General features: G+C 45.7%; 1 protein-coding gene across 1 annotated transcript in view; it reads right to left on the bottom strand.

The window, feature by feature from the left end:
• The window catches only part of ADAMTS12 (ADAM metallopeptidase with thrombospondin type 1 motif 12), a 297,496-nt gene that overhangs the window by 9,494 nt on the left and 264,865 nt on the right, over positions 1-23,137 (bottom strand). Inside the window, exons 19-22 of the mRNA XM_028098089.2 lie at positions 20,172-21,284; positions 14,178-14,330; positions 7,049-7,225; positions 3,916-4,059 (exon numbers count right to left, since the gene is read on the bottom strand). Coding sequence (XP_027953890.1) covers positions 3,916-4,059; positions 7,049-7,225; positions 14,178-14,330; positions 20,172-21,284 — 1,587 coding nt within the window. The remainder of the gene's footprint in view (positions 1-3,915; positions 4,060-7,048; positions 7,226-14,177; positions 14,331-20,171; positions 21,285-23,137) is intronic.

Genomic DNA, 23,137 nt, shown 5'->3' with positions numbered 1-23,137 from the left:
TGTTCTGTGTTATTTTGTCCTTGGTATGATAGATTTTTTTCAAATGTCCAGTAATCCTAGGCTATTGACTTAAGATGAGGTACCTACGAGCTGACTGGAAGTTTCATGTGTGGCAGGTCCTGACAGGTGCTTTATATAAGGTGATCAGGAAGAGATCTATTATGTGGGGTTTTTTTCTCTTGGGGCTAACCCAGTCCCCTGCCTTTGTGGAGCTCTGTTGGGGGAAGGACACTATTTACTGTGTGTATTTTCACTTGATCATTGGTGAGATAAGCTCTTTTGTCCCTACCAACCGGGACTGATTCCAAAGTCTCTCTTGGTTTGCTTGTCCAGTGAGAAGACCTCCAGGCTATGGTCAGGATGTAGGAAAGATCTAAAGATCCAACTGCCTCTCTTCATAAACATCACACACACACACACACACACACACACACACACACACACACACACACACACACACACACTGCTGCCTCAGAGGTACCTGGGAAATCTCTGCTATTCTACAGTTTTCAGCTTTCTCTGGCATGCTAAGTCAACTGTAAGTTTGGCTATCTGCTTCTAGCTTCCAAAATTTTATTGACTCCTTCTCCAATACTGTTTCCTGTCCTCTTGTCTTTGTGGATTTGTGGCACTTTTAAATTCTTTTATCTCTTCTATTGAATGCAGTTTGGGGAAGAGAGGCAAATATATATGTTCAACCCATCCACATGTGTTACCTGGGCTCTATAATTTGCCTTTTTCACTTAATAATAGGTGTTGGAGGTCAAGAGCAATTCCAAAAGCTGTCTTGGTAGGTGTTAGCTACTCTTCATGTCCCCTCATCTTTGATATGCACAATTGATGGACTTTTGACACATGGCTCTTCCAGGGAAACTTTAACTCATGTCCACCTCCAAGAGGCAGTTACTTCTAACTCTCTCTAAAGCAATTTTGAACTTATGCTGTTAGAAATTTTTACAACTCAGAAATATAGGTCTACCTCATTCTTAAAAGGGCTATACTATAATAAATTAATAGATTGACCAGTTCTATCAGAGCAGATTAGGTTATTTATAGGAATTGCTATTACAAACAACATGGCAATGAACATCTTTATCATCATCTAGGATTCTGTTTGATGGTGTATTTGTGGGCTAAATTATTATAGGTAGAACTGCTGAGTCAGTCTATGTATTTTAAGTTTTTCACTGATTTTAATGCTTTCTGTTCTAACTCCAGACAGATGATTATAACTGAAAAAAAGGTGCTGGAAATTGAAGAACCACCACCACACAAAACCTTTTACAACTGAATGCTACCTAAGTGCCAAAATGAGAAGCTGACTGCACTGTTACAGGCAAATGGGGTGTTTTTGATAATTTTCTCTTCTCAGTGAGTTCCTTAAGAGCAGGATATGCTTCACACGTCATTACTGTAATATTTGCTGGGCTATCATTATCTTTCTTGCCAGAAAGAATATCGTTCAGCTTTCCTTTACAATGAATAATAAGGTACTAGAGCCTCAGGGAATCGACAGACTTAAAAATGTCCATCTGTAGTTGTTAATCTTCTATGGGATTTTGTGTTCCTTAATGGGGCCCACATTTTTAACATTTTCATGATAGTTCATGTTATAGCAATTATTTTCTTCTAATGGTCATATATGATCTGCTTAGTGATCCTTATATTGTTACCCAAGGTTCCAAGGTATTTTTCTTTTAAGATTTTATTTATTTATTTGAGAGAGAGAGAGAGCATGGTGGGGGGAGGGTCAGAGGGAGAAGCAGACTCCCCGCTGAGGGTGGAGCCCAACACAGGGCTCAATCCCGGGACTCCGGGATCGTGACCTGAGCTGAAGGCAGGTGCTTAACTGACTGAGCCACCCAGGCGCCCCCCCCACCCCAGGGTATTTTTGGAAAAGCCTAATCCCGAAACACACATTTATTTGTTGGGTTTCATCTTAAAGGTTCTGAACTCAATGATGGATGAAGAAATTTGGTTTTGGAGTAATTGAATTTCTAGGGAACAGGAAATGAAGTCATTTTCCAAGGGAGATATTGTAAGATGCCCAAATATAAAGTGATTAAATTACATTTAGATGAAAAAAATTACAATTGCACGTGACATTTTCCACTGTTCACATGACCCATGGGGACAGGGTGAAAGCTGGGGGCTAGCCCTGGCAGACAGCTCAGTGGGATGCATAAACAAAAGCTTGCCCTGACACCGGTATCTCCTTTGGCAATTCATGAATCAACATTAGATGCCAGTGAAAATAGGGAATTCACAGAAAATACTATGTGCCCTGTCTACCTAATGAAGTGGCTGACATCATTTTTCCTTGTCTCCTGGACATTTTTGTAAGCTATGAAAATAATAAACGATGCATTTTTTGTATTTCTGCAGGCCACACGATTCATGTACAATGTCCCTTTAGCACTAATGAATCATCTTGTTCTTCCTGGATTCAAGTGGGTGATAGCCAGAGACCAGCACAACCTTGAGTTGGACGTGCCAGCAGAAGCCTTTCTCAAGAACACATGCCAGCCTGTGAACCAGTCATGGGCATGCAGAGCAACCGCACCACTCTGAACAATGAGAATCAATAAGGATATAGCGGCTTCAAAGTATCTGGGGGCATTACATTTGGCAAAAATACTGCATTGGCCTGTGTTATAACTATCAAAATATACAAGAACAAGCTACTTTAAAAAATATTAATAGTTGAGGGATTTGTGTATCAGATCCTCTTGCCTACCCCCCCCCCCACCTCCCCGTCTCCCAGTTGTTGGCCTTTGATCCGTCCCCGCTGAGGTGGTAACCAACTTCAGGAAGGCACAGCCCAACCCACTGGCCTGCACACCATGTCCATGCTGTGTGCCTCTCACCTCCCGACTCTCTTCTTGTTGAGACATGAGACGTGGTGGGGCCTGCCCAATGCCCACACATGAATAACCCCGGACAACAGGGGATATTAGTCATCTGAGAGGAGACTTTTTACCCAATCCCAAGAGATAGGAGCCAATAGATCATTTCCTCCCTTCCTGCCCCTGGACAAACTACCCTAAGAGGAGGTAGTTTATACAGCTTTTAGAAGGTCTTCTTTTGAGAGCAAGCAACCAGTTGTTCCTGACCCCGAGCAGTGGTCAGTTAGGACACGTGGTCAGTCTGGTAACGTATCACCTCATATTCGTTTCCCCTCCTTCCCTGTCTCCCTCCTCTTTCCCATCATCCCTACGTCCTTGACATTGTATTTCCTAATAAACTAATAAAGTTTTAGATTTGGCCTTAAGACTCTATTTTCTAGAGAATCCAGGATATGACAAATCAGAGGGATGGCACAATCTGTCTATGGGAGAATATTCTTTGTTGTCAGTGTCACTGATACAGTTACTTACATAACAAGTAAACTCTGTGAGGACAATCAATCTTTCCCTCATTTGCAGTTTAATTTTTTGTTTGTCTCTCCATCCAACAGGCTGGCCATCTGGCAAGCTGATCTGCGGGTTGACAAGATCTGAAACTCACAAAATCAGGCTAAGCCTCAAGCTTCAGGGCATATCCACTCCTGATTGCTTCAGGAAAAGCCCCAGGATCCAAGGTATTGGGACCCAAAATTGCCTTTCCTTAGGTTTTTGTGCCTCTGGGATAATATTGGTATTTGATCTGTTTTCTTTTGATAGTATTTGAACTTTTCTCTTCTGAGCTCAAGACAGTAAACATTGAACCACATGTCAGTTAAGGATCAACTTTTAGCAGACTTAGAGGTGTGGATGGCAGAAGAGTACCCGAACTAAAATATGTAGAAACCCTCTGTAAATCAATGGAGACACTGAACATTGACAATGAATGTACCTTACCTTTGAAATCAAGAGAAAAAAAATGCTATTTTTTAAAAGACTAAAGTAAATGGAAGGGAATATAACCGACTCTTACCAGGTCCCAGTCTCCAGTGGCCCAGTGACAACAGGGGTGGCTGTTGCAGGGCACCGTGGGCGTGGGCCTTTCCGTCCAGTCACAGAGGCCTCCCGGACAAGTCACGGCTCTCTCCTGAACTCCGCCTCCACAGGACCTGGAACACTGAGGTAGGGCAAGGACACGTTTAGGTAAAAATCACCTGACGACATTTGCAGTGATCAGGGAAGAACTTCTTATTATCATTTTTGTTGTCTACAGAGCTATTAAGAATACCAGTGTCTCTACTGGAATTTGCGCCAGGGTCCTCGTGATGACCGCATAACAGTGATGAAACAAAAATTAAAGAGAGAGAAGGAAATTAATAAAGGGCATTCTGAGGATATGAAGAGGAGAAAAAAAATCAGAAGATGCTACATAGTTCAATGTAAAACAGTATGTCACACAGAAGGAATTCTGGTTAAAAACCTAAATGAGTGGTCATTCCAGAATGGACATCATGCTATTTGCATTCCGACTTCTAGCACAAGTATCTAGAAACCAGAATGTAAAATGTAGGTGTTTTCATTATGATTAGCTCCAACAGTCCAAACAGGGAGCACACATTTGCAACAGAATTTTATTTCCTCTTAAAATGGGATTCAGTCTTCCTTACCTACTACAAAATGCTTTAGAATTAAATTTGTCCATACTTGGAATAGGGGAATTGATGGGTTTGCCCCAGGGTCTGATCCACTGACTGTAATGCTCACAAAAACAAATTTGAGATGACAAGCTGGATTCCTAAAGTGATACAACTCTAAAACACGTCAGGTTTTTGCTCACTAATATAATTTTATAAGATCTACTGTCTCATTTTCCTAAGGTTTCTAGAACGAAATTACATTATCCACTAAGAATCTTTGAAACATAACATAATAAAATTTTAAAAATTAAAAAGAAAGTACTTTTAAAAATCTTAATTATGGTATGGCAACAACAACAACAACAACAAAATAATTATGGTTGGCAACATCTTGCCCATCACATCAGGCACGACGTTGAGTGGTGGTGCCATAGAAAACAGGATAATTACATGCAATAAATGCTTTCTGCTCAATAAAAGAACAATTCTATTGCTTTCACGATATTGCAACTTTGAGAATCAACATGGATTTTTTTGCGTATTTGTTGTTTTTAACCCTATATGAGGAGAGGCGAGGGATTCCCCCATTTGAGATCATCATACCTACACGTGTGCATATATTCAGGGCCACCTGGCCACATAATGTCCAGGAAAGGAGGTGAAGAAAGTACAAACCAGCGGTTCTCCAAGTGTGGTCTCCGGACCAGCGACTTTAGCATCTTCTGGGTACTTGTTAGAAATGCAAAATTCAGGCCCCACCCCAGACCTCAAAATTGGACACTCTGGGGGTGGGATCCAGGCATCTCTGTGTTGACAAACCCTCCAGGTGATTCTGAAGTGTGCTAAAATTTGAGAAGCTCTCCTATAGAGACATCCCCACAGCAGAAATGCTTCTTCCATGCTGGAAGGCTGGGCTGGCTGACAAAGTGAAGGGGCCCACAATATTCTCATGATGGTAGTCTGCTAGTATGTACAGACAAAGTAGCATCATGAGTAGTCAGGGTAAAGCACCTAAGGGTTCCCAGACTCTCAAAAGCTTCAGCGAAGTACTCAAAATGATTTTTGCATTTTCCATCTCCCTCAGAGGGTAGTCTTCCAACTGTGTGGTTTGCTCACACAGAGTACAACTTCAGAAAAGAGGGTGGTGGGAGCCCTTCAGGGAACAGCTCCTGGCTGGGGCTCCCAGAACACATCTTTTTCAGAGAGCAGATCTGATGGCTCATCTTTAAAAACCTACAGTTGCATTTCTCTACAAGGCTCCTCTGCAGATTCCTGGATTCTGAAACCTGTCACCAGGCTCATCATACATGGATGGCTTGGAGGCGTAGGTCCAGAGTGTGGGAATAGCAGGCACTTTATGTGCCCTAGAGCTGAGCAGGGAAGGAGGAGAAAGAAGGGACAGTGGTAGCTGCTGCCCCAGAAAGCACCAGGTACTGGCCCAGAGCCTCAGGAATCAGCATGGCTGCTTGACATGTAGACAGGAAGTGGCTTGGGGTGGGGCAGTCTTCTGTAAGCTTTGACACTAACTCTGTATCCTATACTTGCGGTTCACCACCTTCCTTTCCAGAGCAGGTGGAAGGTTTGGTCCCCCCCACCCCAACCCCCACAAACAGTTACTGATTCACTCTTTCTCCTTAGTTCACTCTTTGTTCGATGCCTACTGGGCAAATTGCTACGGTAGAAAGAGCACAGGCACTGGAGTCTGCCTTGTGCTGAAACTGATGTTCCACCATTTATTTTCTAGTTGTGTGAACGCATGTAAATTTCTTAGTCTCTGAATCTCAATTTCTTCACCTATACAATGAAATTAATAAAGCCTATTATTCGGGTTGTTGTGAGAATTAAACCAAGTGTTGTAGGCAAAATGCCTAGCCCACAGACACACTCAAAATATGCTGGGTTCCTTTTTTTTTCTTCTTTCTACCACACATGGATATGGCTGGGAGTAGTTTTTGGGAGCTATTGATGTACTTGCCTATTGGCAAATGAGAAGAACAGTCACTTTCCGTTCATGTGCTGTCGTAGGACAAAGACCTAGAAGAGCCTAGGCCCTCACAAAACAGAGGACAGACACATACAGGCACAAACACACTTCCTTTTATTTGTATAAACAATGATCTGGGCATTGAACTGAGAGGTGGAACTCTAAAATATACTGTGTGTGGAAAGGAGCTGGCCATGACCCCCAGCTCAACTAGGCAGAGGCCTAGCAGAGGGATGTGAGACTCTGCTCTCAATGGCTCTCCTCAGAGTGGTCTGAGTACATTTCCCCAACATGGACCCCAATTGTGCCCAGTATATCCATAGGGATACTGGGTTGTGCTAAAACACTGCATTGTCACAGCTGAAACCACACAACGTAGTCTTTAAGTTGACCTGTTCGGCCTCCTCCATACAGTGCTGGGCCACTGAATGGAGGCCTGTCATTGTCACGATGCACGTGTGGTCTTCCCTGACTTCTAGACTCGCAAGGTAACATAGAGATTCACATTTGCCCGGGTCTGTGGACGATGTATCGGGAGGCCATACCTGGCTCCAGGGCTCCACATGCCACTCCTCACAGGGCTCCATGTTGCAGCTCATGCTCCGTGGGGGACGAATGCCGGCCAGGAACTGGCAGTGAAACGGCCTCAGGCTGCGGTGGTCCCGGCTGTCCACACACTGGATCTCCCGGATCCGGAAGCCCCCGCTGCAGTTTCTGGAACACTGCACGGAGAGGGACACAGGAGGGGATGCCTGGGTCCCTGGCGCCAGGCTTCCATTCCCCTGAATTCCAGGGGGGCTTGCAGGGAGAACCGTGGAGTTCCAAGGCTTCCAGGCACAAAGGAGGGTGAAGTCTAGCTCAAGTGACCTGTTTCCCTCACAGGCCCTGGAGAGGGAGTCACTCAAGCAGCAACCAAAGATGGGGCCGCCCATGTCAGAAAACACAGGTGGGGAGGTCTAAGAACTGGGTGGCAAGTCCCGTTCTGTCACTCACTTGTCATGAGCTCTTGGGCAAGTCACAGAAACATTCTGAGCCTCAGGTGTCATAATTGTAAACTGGGATATAACTGCATCTCCCAGGGCTGTGGTGAAGACCACAGAGCCTGGCGTCGGGTGTCTGCAGGTGCAGGTCTGCCTCAGTGGGCAGCCTGTCCCTCTGGTGTGTAGTCATCCTGGGTGACCGAGGCTGCCCACAAGGGGATGTGTCTGCCAAGCCACACCCATCTCTCCCTCAGAATCCTGCTAAAAACCTGTTTGCTCCGTGACTCTGAAGGCAGGATGGGCTGCCCTTTGTCAAGTGAAGGGCCTATATGAGGGAATTAATTGGAATAACTGCTCAGTGGTTTGACTCATGGGAGTGAGCAAACCCTGTGCTTGTCCCTACCGCCAGCCTTCCTCCCACAGCCAACATCCCCTGCCTTCATCACTGAGAGTTTGCTCAGCACAGGCTCATGGAAAGCCATTACAAGGCCCTCCTCACTGCCCGCCTCCCACATGCCGACAGCTTGCATAGCATCTCCTGCATCCTGCTGGCCCATGTGACAAGGGACAGACTGATGCTCTAATGCTTCCATAAATTGAATGTTTAGCTTCTTAAAAATAAATGACACTTGCCAAACAGCACCCCCCCACACACACACACAAAACAAATAAAAAACCTCACTTTCCTGGGCACCTGTGTGGCTCAGTTGGTTAAGTGGCTGCCTTCGGCTCAGGTCATGATCCCAGAGTCCTGGGATCAAGCCCCGCATCAGGTTCCCTGCTCAGTGGGGAGTCTGCCTCTCTCTCTCCCTCTGCCCCTCCCCATCGCTCATGCTCTCTCTCTCTCTCTCTCAAATAAATAAATAAATAAATAAATAAATAAATAAATAAATTTTTTTAAAAACCTCACTTTCCGGCCATTTGGTGAGTACACAAAGTAAAAAGTAACTGTCAGTTTGAAATCAGCCACAGAGCGAATGAGGAAACATGCTAATAATTTCCACACAAAGCAGCCATTCATTTGACAAAACAGATTTCTGGGAAATAGCACGTGATAAAGCAACAGGGCTCTGTATTAGGACAAGGGAATTTTACAAGATGTAAGTATGAAATGAGATTTTATTTTCCTATTTTTCATTTGTTGCTGCAATCTGTTATTTCAAAATTTAATTTTCAAATTAGCATTCCCCTTTTGTTATTCATTCAATGGGAAATGAACTTTATTAATATGCTGAAATAAATAATGGAAGACACTCACTAAACCATGACTTTTCCATTCCATTTTCAAAACAGCCTCTTGTTCAGTTAGCAAGAGAGAAGGGGCAGGATATTAAATCACTCCTAATGCTGTTCTGTTTATATGCTGAATGCCAATTATTATATTCATTTTCTTACTGCCCTAGAGGACAGTCATTTGGATTCATGTTTTCCTAACCTGGAGCCTGTGGACCAGACTGAGGACAGAAGTCAGACTAGAACAAAAAGCCTGGCCAATGCCCTACTGTGACCAAAAGTGCTCATTTTCCAGTTACCACCTCAGCTCAACTAGTGTGATCTGCAGACCAGATCAAGTTAGAATGAAAAATACCCTTAGCTTATAGGAGCCACTGGAAGAGAAAATGAAATCACAATTCTCCCTTGTGTTGTTTTGATTTACAAAGTCATCCTGATACACGTTCCATGTTGGACTCACACAGGGTGTTCAGTCAAGAATAGTGAAATGCTCGAGCATAGCGTTGGGAGGTCGGTAGACTGCACTCTGGTGTGATCCTGACAGCAAGCGGTTACCTGACTGTGGGTTAACCACCGCTCGTCTCAGCCTCTGTTTCTCCATTGGTGTGGAAAGGTTAAACTAGATGATTAGACTATCTCAACATTCTGGAGTGGTATGAAATATGGGATCGCTGCATTTGTATTCTGTTCTGATTTCAGAATACTTTTCTTGCTTTCTAAGTTGAACCAAATACTAAATTGGGATATAAAAAAATTCTTTTCTGTTCCTTTCCTTATGCTGAACAGTTTCGTAAGACCCTTAAGATTAAATATTTCATTCCAAAAATTCTAAGCTGAACAGCACCAAAATTCATCCTTCCATCTCTTCCCCCATGCCACCCCCACTTCCCTTACAGTTATTGGGCATTTCTATGTTCCAGACTCTATACTCCAATCTAACAGGAGAGGAGAGTTACATAAATGAGTAGAAGGAATAAAGATTACATCGTAAGTTGTTCATGATCTAGTGAGGGCACAATGGAGGAGGTGGGCAATTTCACCTGAAGAGGTCAGGAAAGGTCTAAATGAAGGAGCCAAAGTTTGAGCTGAAGCATATAGGATAAGTAGATGCTCACTCAGCTGACAAATAGGGTGGGGGACATTCAAGATGGAGAGAATGGCATATACAGAGGCACAGTGCTATGAAACAAGACTTGCTTGGGAATAGCAAGCTGGTCAGAATGCTAGGGCAAAGAGTCGGGGTGGGCAGAGGGACGGGCAGGGGCCACCATGGAGAGCCCCATGGTCTGGACATCAGTCCTCACTGGAGTGGTCTTGGGTTCATGCTTCCTGTGGTCCTAAATGTTTCTAATTCATTGTCATTCCTCTATTTCTTAGGGATCCCTTAATCTAAAACCTTCCGGGGTGTTACATGTCTGACAGTTCAGACATACAACAAATTATACCAAGAATAAAATAAATGCTGTGATTTTTAGTCTATAATGACCTTCTTGCTACTCAATGTTTGCTTTCTGGGGACAGAGGATCCCTTATCACATGCAATTCTATGTTTTGACATCTGCACATTGGACTTCAATATATGTTCCTGGGAACATGTTATATATCAAAGTTGGGGATGGTCTGTATTTAGCAAGAAAGGGGCTCTTTCCCTATGAGTTCATTTCTAAAAATTCAGATCCAAAAAAATGTAGCAATGCCACTGACAATCTGTAAAATCTAATAAACACAAAGGCAAGAAGGAGAATAAGACAGAAAGACTAGCAATATATGCAAATATATTAGCAAATATTTGAAACCCAAGACCATAAGGAAAGACTGCCACTTTCTCTCACTTTCCAGCAAAAGTCAGTGACTGCTGAAATAAAAGTGCAACACGGCCTACGAGGGAAGACAGAACATTCCAAGAAAAAATGTTAAAATGTTTCTGATTCATTTCAGAAATAGTCAAGATCTGTTAAGATTTAACTATGAAAGGGGAAGTGCTCATTCTCAGAAAGCAAATAAAGGGGCTGTCAAATCACCAGTTTACAAAACTTCAGAAGGTGCAGGGATCAAGATGTTCCACTAGGCGGTGAGTGGAGCTGTGGGAGATGCACCGCTTTGGTGTCAAACCCAATGGAAGGCTTTTCAAACCCATTTTGTCACTTCCTGAATTTCCTGCATGACGACACTCCCTCTTTCTTCCTCATAGAAATTTTAATGCTCTGAAATTAGCATGTGTCTTACAACTGATGTACATATTTATTGTATAGTGTTCTCTTTCTTCCTGAAAAGCTGTCATTAATTGGATGACGTGTCCCCCTGTTGATGGTTTCTTAAAATCGGGAGCATTTGGTAACAGCTGTGTGATTGAGCATTCGTGATTTAAACACCCTGAGCTTTCATTTCCTCAGTGGGAATTATAAAGAAGGTCCTAAGCTGGATGAAAATGGAATTGATGATCTAAAGCTCTTGTGTAATGCTAGGCACGTGATAGTATCGGCGAGTGCCAGGGCCCAAGGTAGGTAAACTCCTCCAAAGTTCCTGGACACTTTGAGCACCTTGTCTGCTTAATACTGGGGAGTAGACACCTGCTCCAGCCAGTCCTGTTGACAGAACTTTCTCCCAGGTCACCTGTCTACAGGCTTTCTGCCCTGAATCCAGGAAGCCAGAGGATAGTAAGTACCTAAGAGCAGCCAGTCCTGACTTTTATCTGGAGCTCAAAGTTTGCCCAGGATTTCTTCTGAACAGTCTTTGACCATTTACAAAGCTGTTTCACTAACATTTTCTTTTCTGATCCTTATAACCACTCTATGAGGTAAGTGGAGGCAATATCATCCACTTTACTTCTCAGAGGTGCGAGAAACACAGTTTCTCAGATTAATGCACCAGTGTCATATGCTGGTAATGACATAGCAAGGCTGCCAACCCACACGTGTCCCATCCATCGCCCAGCACCACTTTTAGGATTCAGTTCTGCACAGCCGTCTTCCCAAGCATGCCTCTGGGACAAACCCAAGGACTACAACCTTAACTTTGCTTCAGACAGACTGATGCGTGAAGGGGAAGCAAGCCATCCTGAAAGACTGCTTCTAGACATGGTAAAGGCAGAGGCTGAACACTGAGTCCTATTCTACTCTCACACACAGGGGAACGTGTCCACAGCAGCTGCCTCGGGCTTCATCAGGGAGCCCCATGGTGCTGGAGACAGAAGCCAGTAAAACAAGCACAACTCACAGCCATCACAAAGCGAGAGCACTATTGGCGAGTGACCCAGAGGCCTCAGGGGTGCTACCTGTAGGCTTGGGGCTGGCTGAGGCAGACCCGCAGTCCTATGAGGATTAAGGTGTCTGTGGATGGGGGGCAGAGACTGGGGGGGGTAATGCAGAAGATTCAAGGTAAAATTAGAATTCTTCCCTCTGAGAAAGTATCTGTGAAAAGGCAAACCATCAACATGGCAGAATCTAAACCCTCTGGGCATTTAAAGACATTAAAAGGGCCTATGCTCCGACTCTAGGTTTTGGAGGTTTGCCTCTGAGCATGTTTCGAAGTCCTAATAGAACAGTGAAACGAAGAAGGCCCTCAAATCTTTCCTGGTGCATGATTTGGACTTCAGACATCTGTATGAAGTGGTTAATGATGCGGTAGTTAAAAAGGAATTACACTTACTTGTCAAAATTTAAGATAAAATCTAAATTAACATGCCTGGGAAAAATGAAAGTCAGGTGTGTAAGACCCATAATAATAGAAACACAGAAGTCAGGGCAATTGAGGATCAGGGTTTAAGCCACATCTTTGACAAGGTTTATCTAGTATCCTGAGAGAAGAAACAGTTTCTTGAGTGAGAGGAATGGAGTAACTTGGAGGATCCGATTCTGGATGTGGTGGTTATCTCATTCTGGCAGGCCTGGTGATATGGGAGAGCTCCCACGAAACCACCAGAACCAGATGCGCTGCAGGGGGGCATACATAGCCCCGCAGCCCCCCTCTTCCCCCACCCCCCCGCCATGAGAGAGGACACCCAGAGACAGATGGGCCAGCCAAGCCGGGCTTTCCTCAGGAGGTCTGACCCCAAAGAACTGCTTCTGGATCTCTCATGCAGGGTTTTTCACAGGCTAGAATTCCTGGTACTTTTCATGGGAGTGTCTTTTCAAAAGTGTGAATGATTTCGCACATCTGTCCTTTCTTTGAGCTAGACAATTTCCAAGGAAAGGACTATTCCCAGTGATAACAAGGCGGGCCTTTAGGACTGCTCAACGTTTGGCCAGGTCAGGAATATAAAATGTCTCTTGAGATTTTTCTGGATATGGAAGAGAATTTGTAGCAAAGCATTTAGTCTTTGCTGGATCCTGAGTTTGTAAGAAGTTGGAAGAAAAAGAAAGAACTAGCACTCGTTCTTGAAAGAAAAATAGTATGAAAGCAGAAGAAAGGGAGGGTGGCAGGTATCAAAGGGATGTGTGGTAATCTTTCAGGGAGTAACCCTACTGTCCCTCTCTTCCCCAGAATCGGAGCCTTACTTTGGGAGAAGGGGCCTAACGCAGATAAATGATGTTGCACACTCCAGTCTTCCAGATAGGTCTGCCAGAACCAGAGATGTCCAGTGAGACATCTGGTGGTCCTGCTTGTCTGGGAGCAGGAGTTCAATACTGGATGATGCAAGGCTCACCAGCCTCTCCAAACTTCTGGGTAGCTCTTTCTTCTCCCTTCTGTGTCTCAGCTGTCAAGAGAAACTGGCAAACAGAAGGCGCATACATAGCTCTCACCTCTGCACCTCCTCCTGCCGATCAGAGGTCCGCCCCACCACTGACGGGGGTCCTATCCCCCAGCAGCTGGCTCAGCCCCAGGCCAGCTTGGGCCTGGTTAGTGCCCTAAAGCACCAAGGCTAACTAATCCCGAAACTTGATACAGTCTTTCACAAGGGACCCTACAGACAGCACAGCGGACATGAGTAACCACAGCCAGATTAGCAGAGAGAGTGTAACCACACTTCAAAAAAGATCAGTACGGGAAATACACATTGAAAGACTGATTTTTTTCTTTCTGTCTCCACTTTCTTTTCATTTGGGGTCTGAGGATGAAAAAGTACGCTTGCTTCCTGAGCAGCTGCTGAGTCATGACTCAACGATACATGTGAGGATGTCTGGTTTTAATTAGAATGCGACATTTAAGTAATTTAGAAACAATGTGGCATGCTGGACCAGCACTCGGTTACACGAATTTAACGTTTTGTTCCAGTTTATCTAGGAAGGGGAAAGGCCAGCAGGTAAAAACGTGGGTTAATAAGAGCCCTGTACATGTTCTAAGGCTGCTGGGTAACTTCGAGAGGGCCTATGGTGATGCCCAGGACTGACTCCTCCAGGTGGTATCAGAGGGAAGGGCAGGAGGGAGGTAGCAAGGGAGGAAGGGAGGAGACACGCCTCCTTCCGCAAGCAAGCGCATGGCAAGGCTGTCCCCCTGGAACCCGCGGAGCCCGGTCACCTACCTTGCTCCACAACCCCACTCTCCAGCTGGTACAAGGACGGAGGTGGCACCTCTTAGCGGGGTCGGGCTTCTGGATGGCGGCACAGTCAGAATCCGTCCCGGTGCTACAGTCCACGCTTCGCCAGTAGGCCCCTAGCCCACAGCTGGTGGAGCACTGTGGCAGGGAGGGGGACAGGACAGAGGCTGAGGGCCGCCATCTCAGACATCCCCCTGCCACAGCCTGCAGTCAGGCGTTCTCACTCTTGGACGCTCACCTAATCGCCCGCAGGCCTTTCACAGAAATTCCGGCGCTGGGGTCCCGCCCCAGACAAACGAATCCGAATCTCCCTGGGTAGGGCCTGGACATCAATGTAAAAAGAAATGCCCTGGGGGGTGGGGGGGGGGCGCCTGGGTGGCTCAGTCGGTTAAGCGGCTGCGATCAAGCCCCATGTCCGGCTCCCTGCTTGGCAGGGAGCCTGCTTCTCCCTCTGCCTCTGCTCCCCCTGCTTATGCTCTCTCTGTCAAATGAATAAATAAAATCTTAAAAAGAAAAAAGAAATGCCCCAGGTGATTCTAATAAACAGCCTGCGATGAGAATCCCTGATCAGCGCGTGAGAAGAAAAGCAAGGGGAAATTTGCTTCTCTTTAAAAATCATCCTGGCCGGAATGTCTGGGGGCTGCAGGCCGACTGCCTGCTGCACTTCTTATCAGTGCTGTCAATCAGTGCATAGGGGGTGTCAGATCCACGCATCTGCCTGTCAGAACACCGCAATGACCTTATGTCACTTCCTCCTCTCCACGACAAACCCGTGGGTAGACTGGGATTGTCACTGTGCAGAATAAACCCCATGAGGCTTGGAGAGCTGGCTTGACCAAGGAGTAAGCCTGGGGCTCTCTGCCTCCAAAACACCATACGCTATCTGTTAGAGCAGTTCCTCTAGAACTTCAGCGTCCGTAGGCGTCACCTGGGCACCTTGCTAAATGCAGGGGCTGAGTCAGCAGGTCTGGGGTGGAGCTGCAGATTCTGCATCTCTAACCAGCTCCCAGGTGCGGCCGACACCGTGGATCCTCAGACCGTGCTCTGGGGCTAGAAAGACGTTACAACGTGGTACTTTTCACCACTTGCCCTGCTGGTAACGCTGGTAACGTACAGCCCTTTCCTCACATGATGTTGTTATTTATTTGGAATTCTTGAATACCTCAGGTTTAGCATGGGGTCACCTTGAAAACTACCCACCCTGCCAATTTCCTTTATTCTATGTGCTTCATTCTTTCATTCAGCTGATTTTTCTTGCATCCCTTCTTCCCCGCCCACCTTCAGAAGGAGGGGTTCTTTTGTACACAGGTAAAACACAGCTCTGGGCTTATAAAAGAAAGTGTAGAAATTCCATCCAGGACATCTTTGAAAGCTCCTTTTGATGAGTTGTAAATAAAAACCAGCCTTACATTTCTCTTGCTCTGCTATTTCATCCTCCATATAATTTCATGTGTCACGTTATGCAAGCTCTTGTGTTGGATGTATGTGTGACAACACAGACTCTAGGTAGATGAGTCCACTACAGAATCATAGAATCATAGAATGGAAATGATGACCTAGAACACAGCCTAGGTCATCATTTTTCCAACTGGCTCAATTAGGGAGGTAATGTCTCCTCCGGCTTAAAGTTCTTTAGGATTTGGCTTCTACCTAAGGCCCTAGCACTTTCTCTGTTGTGCTGCATCATGCAGATGTATGATAGAGTATGGACCACTGTCATAGGCTGATGGCACTGGTGGCCCACACGGGACACACCATGCTCTCTCTCTGCAATAGGACTTGGCAGCTTTTCTCATCAAGCAGTAGGATATATTCCCCTAGCTGAATCAAGGCTGTTCTTGTGACCTTTTTTGGCCAATAAAATGCAGTGGCTGATGTACCAGTTCTCAAGGGGACATGCTAGTTTCAATTCTCTATCTTGGACCCCTCTCTCTGCCATGAGAATGAAACCAGGCTAGCCAGCTGGAGGATGAGAGCTCGTGTGAAATAGAACTGGGTGACCCAGCTGAGGCCACCTGAGACCAGCCAGCCTGCAGCCGACCCTCTAACGGATGCATGGCAACTGAAGCTGAGATCTGCTGAGCTCAGCCCCGCTCAGCAGAACCTCCCAGATGATCCATAGACTCATGAACAAAACTCTGAGGTTTTGTGGTGGTTTGTCATCTAGCATTATTGTAGCAATAGGCAACAGATACAACCACATAACAGGTACCTTTCCTACATTTTCTCTAGCCTTCTGAGACTCGGGGTACAATTAAAATTCTGCAGTTAGCTAATGGTGTGATCTTTTGCAGTTTCCTAACTCCCTAGCCTATAAAACTGGTGGTAACATTAGGACCACAGAGATTCATGCACATGGTCAGGACTCTACAAATGTTACCTATTAAACACAACACAGCTGCGAGGTCAGCATTGTGAGTCCCACTTTCTGGGTATCTGGGGCCCAGAGATAGAAGCCACGTTCAAGGCTACATCGTGTCTGTTGTTAATTTCATATCATGACAGAGAGAAAAATGTATTTGCCCAAACCCAGGAAAGGACCTAGTGAGATGGAATTCCCAGGCTAGCGATAACCTGGTAAATCTCAAGTGGTGTCTAGGACTCTTTGTACCGTATTTGTGAGGCAAATAAATGCATGTTGTCTCTGGGGCTCTGACTTAGTCCTGCCAGATTCAGATCCTGTGAGCAGACATTTAATTCCTTTTGACAGTTTCTACGGAGGCAGCCAACAACAGCGCAAAGGGAAAGCTGACAGAGGGAAAAGCATGGAGCACAGTGGAAGTGAGATGGGGTTCCATCAACCGTCACTTGTATTAGTTTCAAACTGGGAGTGAGGGATGAGACAAGGAAGGGGGACCCTGAGGAGGTGGAAGGACTTCACTTTGTCCTGGAAACCTTCATCCTTGTTAGGTTTGCTAGCGGCCCTGTGGCCACCGTTGTACCAGGGTAAGGAGCAGGTTTGGGATGTTCAGAACCGGAACTAACAAGGAGGGCTGCATCGGAATCACGTGAGAACAGCCGTGAACGGCTCTGGAAAATCGTTCTGTCACTTCAGTTCACACAACTGCACAGCTGGCGTGTAACGACCGGCCCTGGGGATCTGACTGGATGACGGGGCAATTCAGTGAGACGTGATTTTCTGACCACATAAGAGCCACACCATGCACGCGGCATAGCACCTAGGTTTTCTGCTTGTAAACAGATACCAGAGCAAACACTTACTGGGTGCTTCCTATGTGCCCCATACTCTCCTGAGTACCTTACACATAGTTACTACTTTTACCCCCTACTGATCTTTGAGTCGGGCATTGTCACTGTCCTCCTTACACAGATGAGGAACCTGGGTATGTGAGGACACAGACAGTGAGTGGCTGAGCAGGATTCCGGCCCAGAAAGTCTGGTTTCAAGCTTTATGTCTTTTTATAGTGTTAACTTGGTCTTTATATCCATTCTTTAATTTTTGAAGTCACAATCTGAGGAACGTGTTGTGTACAACAGGGAGCCTGAACAGCCCTTCCACACAGGACAGAAAGCGGGAGGACACAGTTCAGAGCGATTTGGGGTCAAATGATAAGGCGCTTTAGAAATGACTTCCAATCTTAGAGATCAGGAGAGGCTTTCTGGAGGAAGCAGCTCAAAGTTTGGTCCTGAAGAACAGGGCAGGATTCACAAGGGCAGAGGAGGAGGGGAAGGCACTTCAAGGCAGAGGGAACAACGTAAACAGACTGAGCAGGGCAGGAGGCTTAGGGGAAACTGAGCAGTTTCGATCTGCTGAAGCTAAAGATAGTGAGGCAGAGGGGAGGCAAGTAAGGCTGTTGAACCGTCTGAGTCGGTTTATCTGAACAATGAAGAGACAGGAAAGATTTGTGAGCAGGAGTCTGGAATGATTAGCATATTCCTTCCAAAGACTAACTCGGCAATTTTACGTCTCTTGTGATGATGTGTGGAAAGTGCTGCTGAGGGGAGAGGCTGGAGGTGCACAGACCAGCGAGGAGCCGAGAGCAGTGACTGAGGCTCCTCCTTTCTTGACTATTGGGCCACTACTGGCATCGGACTGGACGATTCTTCCTTCTAAGAGACCTCCCTGAATGTCACAGGGTTTTATCATCTTCGGCTCTCAGACAGTCAGTGTGGGTAGTGGCCCCCGCCCCCCATCACTGGAACAAATAAAAACATCCCACTCTTTTCCACGTGCCTCCCGCCATTAGACTGGAAGCCACTGGCCCCAAACGAACAAGAAATAAAGAGGAGATGACAGAGATGATGAGGTGACACCGACTGGAAAAACTGTCCAGGTTTTTATAGGGCGCTTGGGGAAGACTGGTATCAATGGGGTGACTGAGAGGCCATCCTAAAGAAACAGCTTCAGAAATGGACAGAATAAAAAAGTCACAGGACAGTGGGAAAACCAAAGTTTTCATTCTGAGTCCTGATCCTCTCTGACAATTCTGTGTATTAAAGATTTTGTCTCAAAAGATGTATAAAGGGGGCAGGCAACCAAACCCTATCACAAAGGGAGTTTCTGCCAAATGTTGAACTCTCTTCTCATAATATCCTTTGCAGCTCCGAAAAGCTGCAGTGTGGACCAAGTCCCCTTTTCTAGTCAAGCTACCCGGAATTAACAGCTCTCCGTGGCTTCACGCTGGTTGCCAAATTTTTGGTGAGCTATGATGTATTCTGTCGGACAGTTTATTTCTGTCAAAGACAAATGATGACATTTGCGGTAAGTCAAGGGTAGCTTGATTTACTACGATCAAAATGTATCAATTGACTTCTGGCCTCTATGATCATCTGAGCAATTATATACTTTTATTTTGACTTAACTTACAGGTACACCTCACTTTACTCAGAGATAATGTGTTTTTTACAAATGGAATAGAGTGGAGTTAGAAAGTTCATCATCCAACTGACAATTGTGTCTTTAGACAAGTCACTTGACTGCCACAAATTTTATTTTCTCTACTTGCCAATTGGCATAAATGAGACCTTACCTGCTCCTCGGGACTGTCAAAAGGAGAAAACAAGAGCTAGATGTGAAAGTGGTTTGGAAATTAACATGCTTTATAAATTAAATGTACTGTAGTTATATTAGCTGCAAATACTTCATTTCTCTTTGGCCAGGGAGAGAAGTCATGAATCGTCACAAAAATGCTGACTAATTTGAACATGTGATTATTTTGCCACAAAGTCCTCCTTTGAGTTGTCAAATTATTTTAACAAGTTCATAGATCGTGCGTTCAAAATTCAAACGGGTGAAAATGATTTTGATGCTTCAAAGGACATTAATTAGTTCTAGAAATGGAAAAACAAGTATTTAGCCAAATTTCTGAAGCTTGAAAACAGGGGCCAACATTCTGTCGTCATATTTATTCTCTTCTTCTTCCATATTCTAATTCCTTTAATGAGCCAAAATGATTTTTTTCATGCAAGTACTCAAACAGACCAACAAGAAAAGAAAACCATTGCTAACCCTGAGTTAGAGAAGGCATTTAAGGAACTTTATCTTCAATTCCCACTCCAATTAGGATTACCTGACAGATCTAGGGTCCCAACATCAGCTTTGTGAGTGAAATGCCACCTCAGGCCCTTTCAGCCGCTCCTCAGCGGTTCGAAGCTGGGGGTGTGTTGTGGGTGGTCTACACCAGTGCCACCACTCCGTAGGTAAGAAGCGGCTTCCGAAACACGGACTGAGCTCTCCGCTCTCTCACAGCTGGCTCGCCCAGCCTCCTTAGTTCAGAGTTCTTTTCACTTTATCGTACCGTATTTGTCCTCCCTCCCCAGAGATTTTTAATTTTCCCTCTCTCCTTTTTGGAGTTAGGGAGGAGAGGAGGGAGGTGAGGGCATGGGCCTGACTGCTTCATGTTTCTTCTACATTGGGCTAGATCTTATACAAGCCCATTTTGAAATCTGTGCAAGAACGCAAGAGCCCTAGCTATTTCCCTACAGAGTCGGGCATGGGGTGAGAAATGGAGCTCCTACCTCACTCCAGTTTCCAGCAATCCAGTATGCAGAGCCGCCGCCGCCTGTTGAGAGCTTCTTGTAATCCGAAGCATTGAGCAAAAACCCCTCAGCGATCAGACTTGTAGCATCTTCCTCGGTCAGGACTGGTCCGGAACCCTGCGTTAGATTGGCGTTGTTTGGAAGTTCTGGAGGGTTATGGCGGACCGTGTGTTCTGTCGGTGCTGGCCGGCGGTCTCCTCCCAGAGGGAATGGAGTGTTCGCTGGCTTTTCAGTGACCATCCCCTCAGCGCCAGGCACACCATTTTTGAGAGTAGCAGGCCTTTGGCTGGGCAGCAGACCTTCCATCGCTGTGCTGAAGGGCGCCCAGAGATAAGGTGTTGGTGGAGGCCCAAAGGGCATTTCCGTACTTCTCACCACGGAAGCATCATTTCCAGCTACTCTGATTTTGGTCCATGTTACGGAGTTGTTTTCATTTTTGTTCTCAGACTGTTCACCGTCTTCCCCTGAGCCACTATGAATCTCTATCCCTGGCACTTTGGTCAAGGTATCGTAAAATGGAGTCACCTGCCATGTCACAGGCTTGCCGGAAGAGGGCAAATCAGCACCAGTCACTGTCATGGTGAAAAGGTCTCCCTGTGAGGTAGGAGCAGTGTCTGAATTGGGAACATTCTCTTCATTTGGCTGGATACTCAAAGCCCAGGAAGTGAGGATGGGCTGGGAAGTACTTCCGGTGGAAAGGACATAATTGGAGCGCGGTTCAGTTTGGTGTGAACTATTCTGCCACCGTTTGGCACCCAGGTCTCCTCGTCCGGGGGCTGTGGTAGGACTGGGGCTGCTGACGGCCCGAGTGCTTGTGCTCACAGGCCTGGGCACCGTGGGCGTGCTCAGTGTTCTGGGACTGGGTGGAGTTGGAGGGATGGGTTTCAGGAGGTCCGGCTCAGATGTTGGGAGCTTTTTCCCACTGGGAATCGTGCCTTTGTGGGGTTTCAGAACTCTTCGGCCAGAAGGGCATTGTTGGAGGCCACAAAGAGCTCGGCTGTTGGGTTTCCTTGTCACATCACAAGGTTCGTCATGGTTCTTGGCACACGTAACACTGCGGATCCGCACTCCACCGCCGCAGGAAACAGAACACTGGAAAAGAGAGACAGCTGTTAGATTCATGGGAAAGGTGCACTGGTTCTCATGCTCAGGTTTACAACAGGTGAGAACAGGCCCGATGGAAATGGAGCTGGGCAGCCGAACTTGTTTTCTTCCATCTTTGTATCTGGTTTCTGAGCAACTTTAGTTCTCCAAGGAAATATGTATCTCCTGGAGACCAGATGGGGCTCAGGACCAACTGTTTAGTCTTCGCAAACTGAATATACAAACCACGACATAGTAAAACTGAAGTCTCCCTGGGCTCTGAACACAGGACAGAAAATTCACAGGAAGTGCAATGATGTATACGAGTTCCATACTCTTTTTAAGAGATGGTAAAATTATCTTTCCTAGGGTTGTGATGCTGTTAAATTAACACAAACTGCTTACATATTTTCTGGAGTCTATTAAGTTGGTTATAACAAACCTTCCCTTTATATTTAAAAAACACCCAATGTAACTGACAGAGTCTCACCCAGGCACACTGGCTCCATGTCCACTTGCCTATGTCAGGTGGAATCAAATTAAAAGCTAGACAACCATCATACTCACACCTGTATACAGATCCAGGACCTATTCTGAAATTTAAAGGTGGGGAATTAATCGAAATAGAGAGATACCCTTTCCAAAGAGTGAGTCCCACAGCATGGTGCCAGTATGAGGGGCCATGGCTGGTACCACCCCCCGCCATGTTCCCTCCACATTCTGTAGGGCATGCCAAGCACAGGTAGCTAGAGCACTTTTGGAGGAATCCTAACAGGATGGTCTTTCCTCAGGATTCATGGTAAAGAATCATTATTTCCTCAGTCTCAGCAGCTGCAAACTACATGTACTCGCTACATCACACTAAATTTCTAGATGTTTTGAAAAAATCTGTACTTTTACCAGACAGCTCTATGTGCCTTTTCTTTCCAATTTTAAGTCAGCCACCAAATGTATTGCACTTGAATATGAACCTCCAGTGGTCTTCACAGGCTGTTTCACATTTGTCTGGCTTATATTCCTGACCTCAAAGCGGGTTTTTTGAGGACGGGGATTGCATAATGCTTGGCAGATTTCCAAGGGCTCATAGCCACAGTTCTGTGTGATACTGACGATGGCCCTGTGAGATTTACAAGGCAGGAATTAGGATTCTGCCTTCCACAGGAGAGGGAGCTGAGGCTCAGGGACTTGCTTGAAAGGCTACAAGTCGGTGGAGGAGTAAAATCCAATTTCACAGCCTCCACGAAATCTAGTGCAACACACTGACAGGTAGCCATCCACTGATTTCCGCTCCTGACCACGAACTCTCAATTTCCTAAAAAGCTACCCAAAGGCAGGAACTAGTTCTTACTCATAACTGAATTCTAGGATAGTTTTTGGGACACAGCGATCACCTGATACACATTTATTAAGTGACTATTTCACCTGGAAAAAAAAATCGGGAATGGGAAAATTCTGTGAGCTTATGCATTTTTTGGCTTAAGTTTCTTGCCTTCTTGAGTCCTATTTTTAATTTCCTCTGTGTAGGAAAATAATGTGGATGTATAAAACTCCCCCTTTATTTTGTTCCAGTCAAGTATCATTTCTCCCTGATGTCTGCTAGCTCTGGGAGAGCAGATCCTTTGAAAAGCAGGAGAAGCTTGTCAGCACAGGAGACCGTGCAGCTGAGAGCGCACTCAGCTGCGGATCTGGGGCCACCTCAGTTTGAAACCTGGCAAGGGCAGCCCAGAGCCTTTTACTTTCCTGGTTTGCTACAGTATTTCTGCCTTCTTCTGTGCGAAGGTGCCTTAAAGTGCTGTCTGCTTCGTCCTCCTCACTGGCTCTCCACTTGTTACATTCTAATCCCAACCCCTTGAGTTTTCAAA

Source organism: Eumetopias jubatus, unplaced genomic scaffold, assembly GCF_037043125.1.
Source record: "Eumetopias jubatus isolate StellerSeaLion01/CBP00866 unplaced genomic scaffold, mEumJub1_p1.0 scaffold_5, whole genome shotgun sequence".
NCBI lineage: Eukaryota > Metazoa > Chordata > Mammalia > Carnivora > Otariidae > Eumetopias > Eumetopias jubatus.
This window is presented reverse-complemented; position numbering and strand designations above follow the sequence as displayed.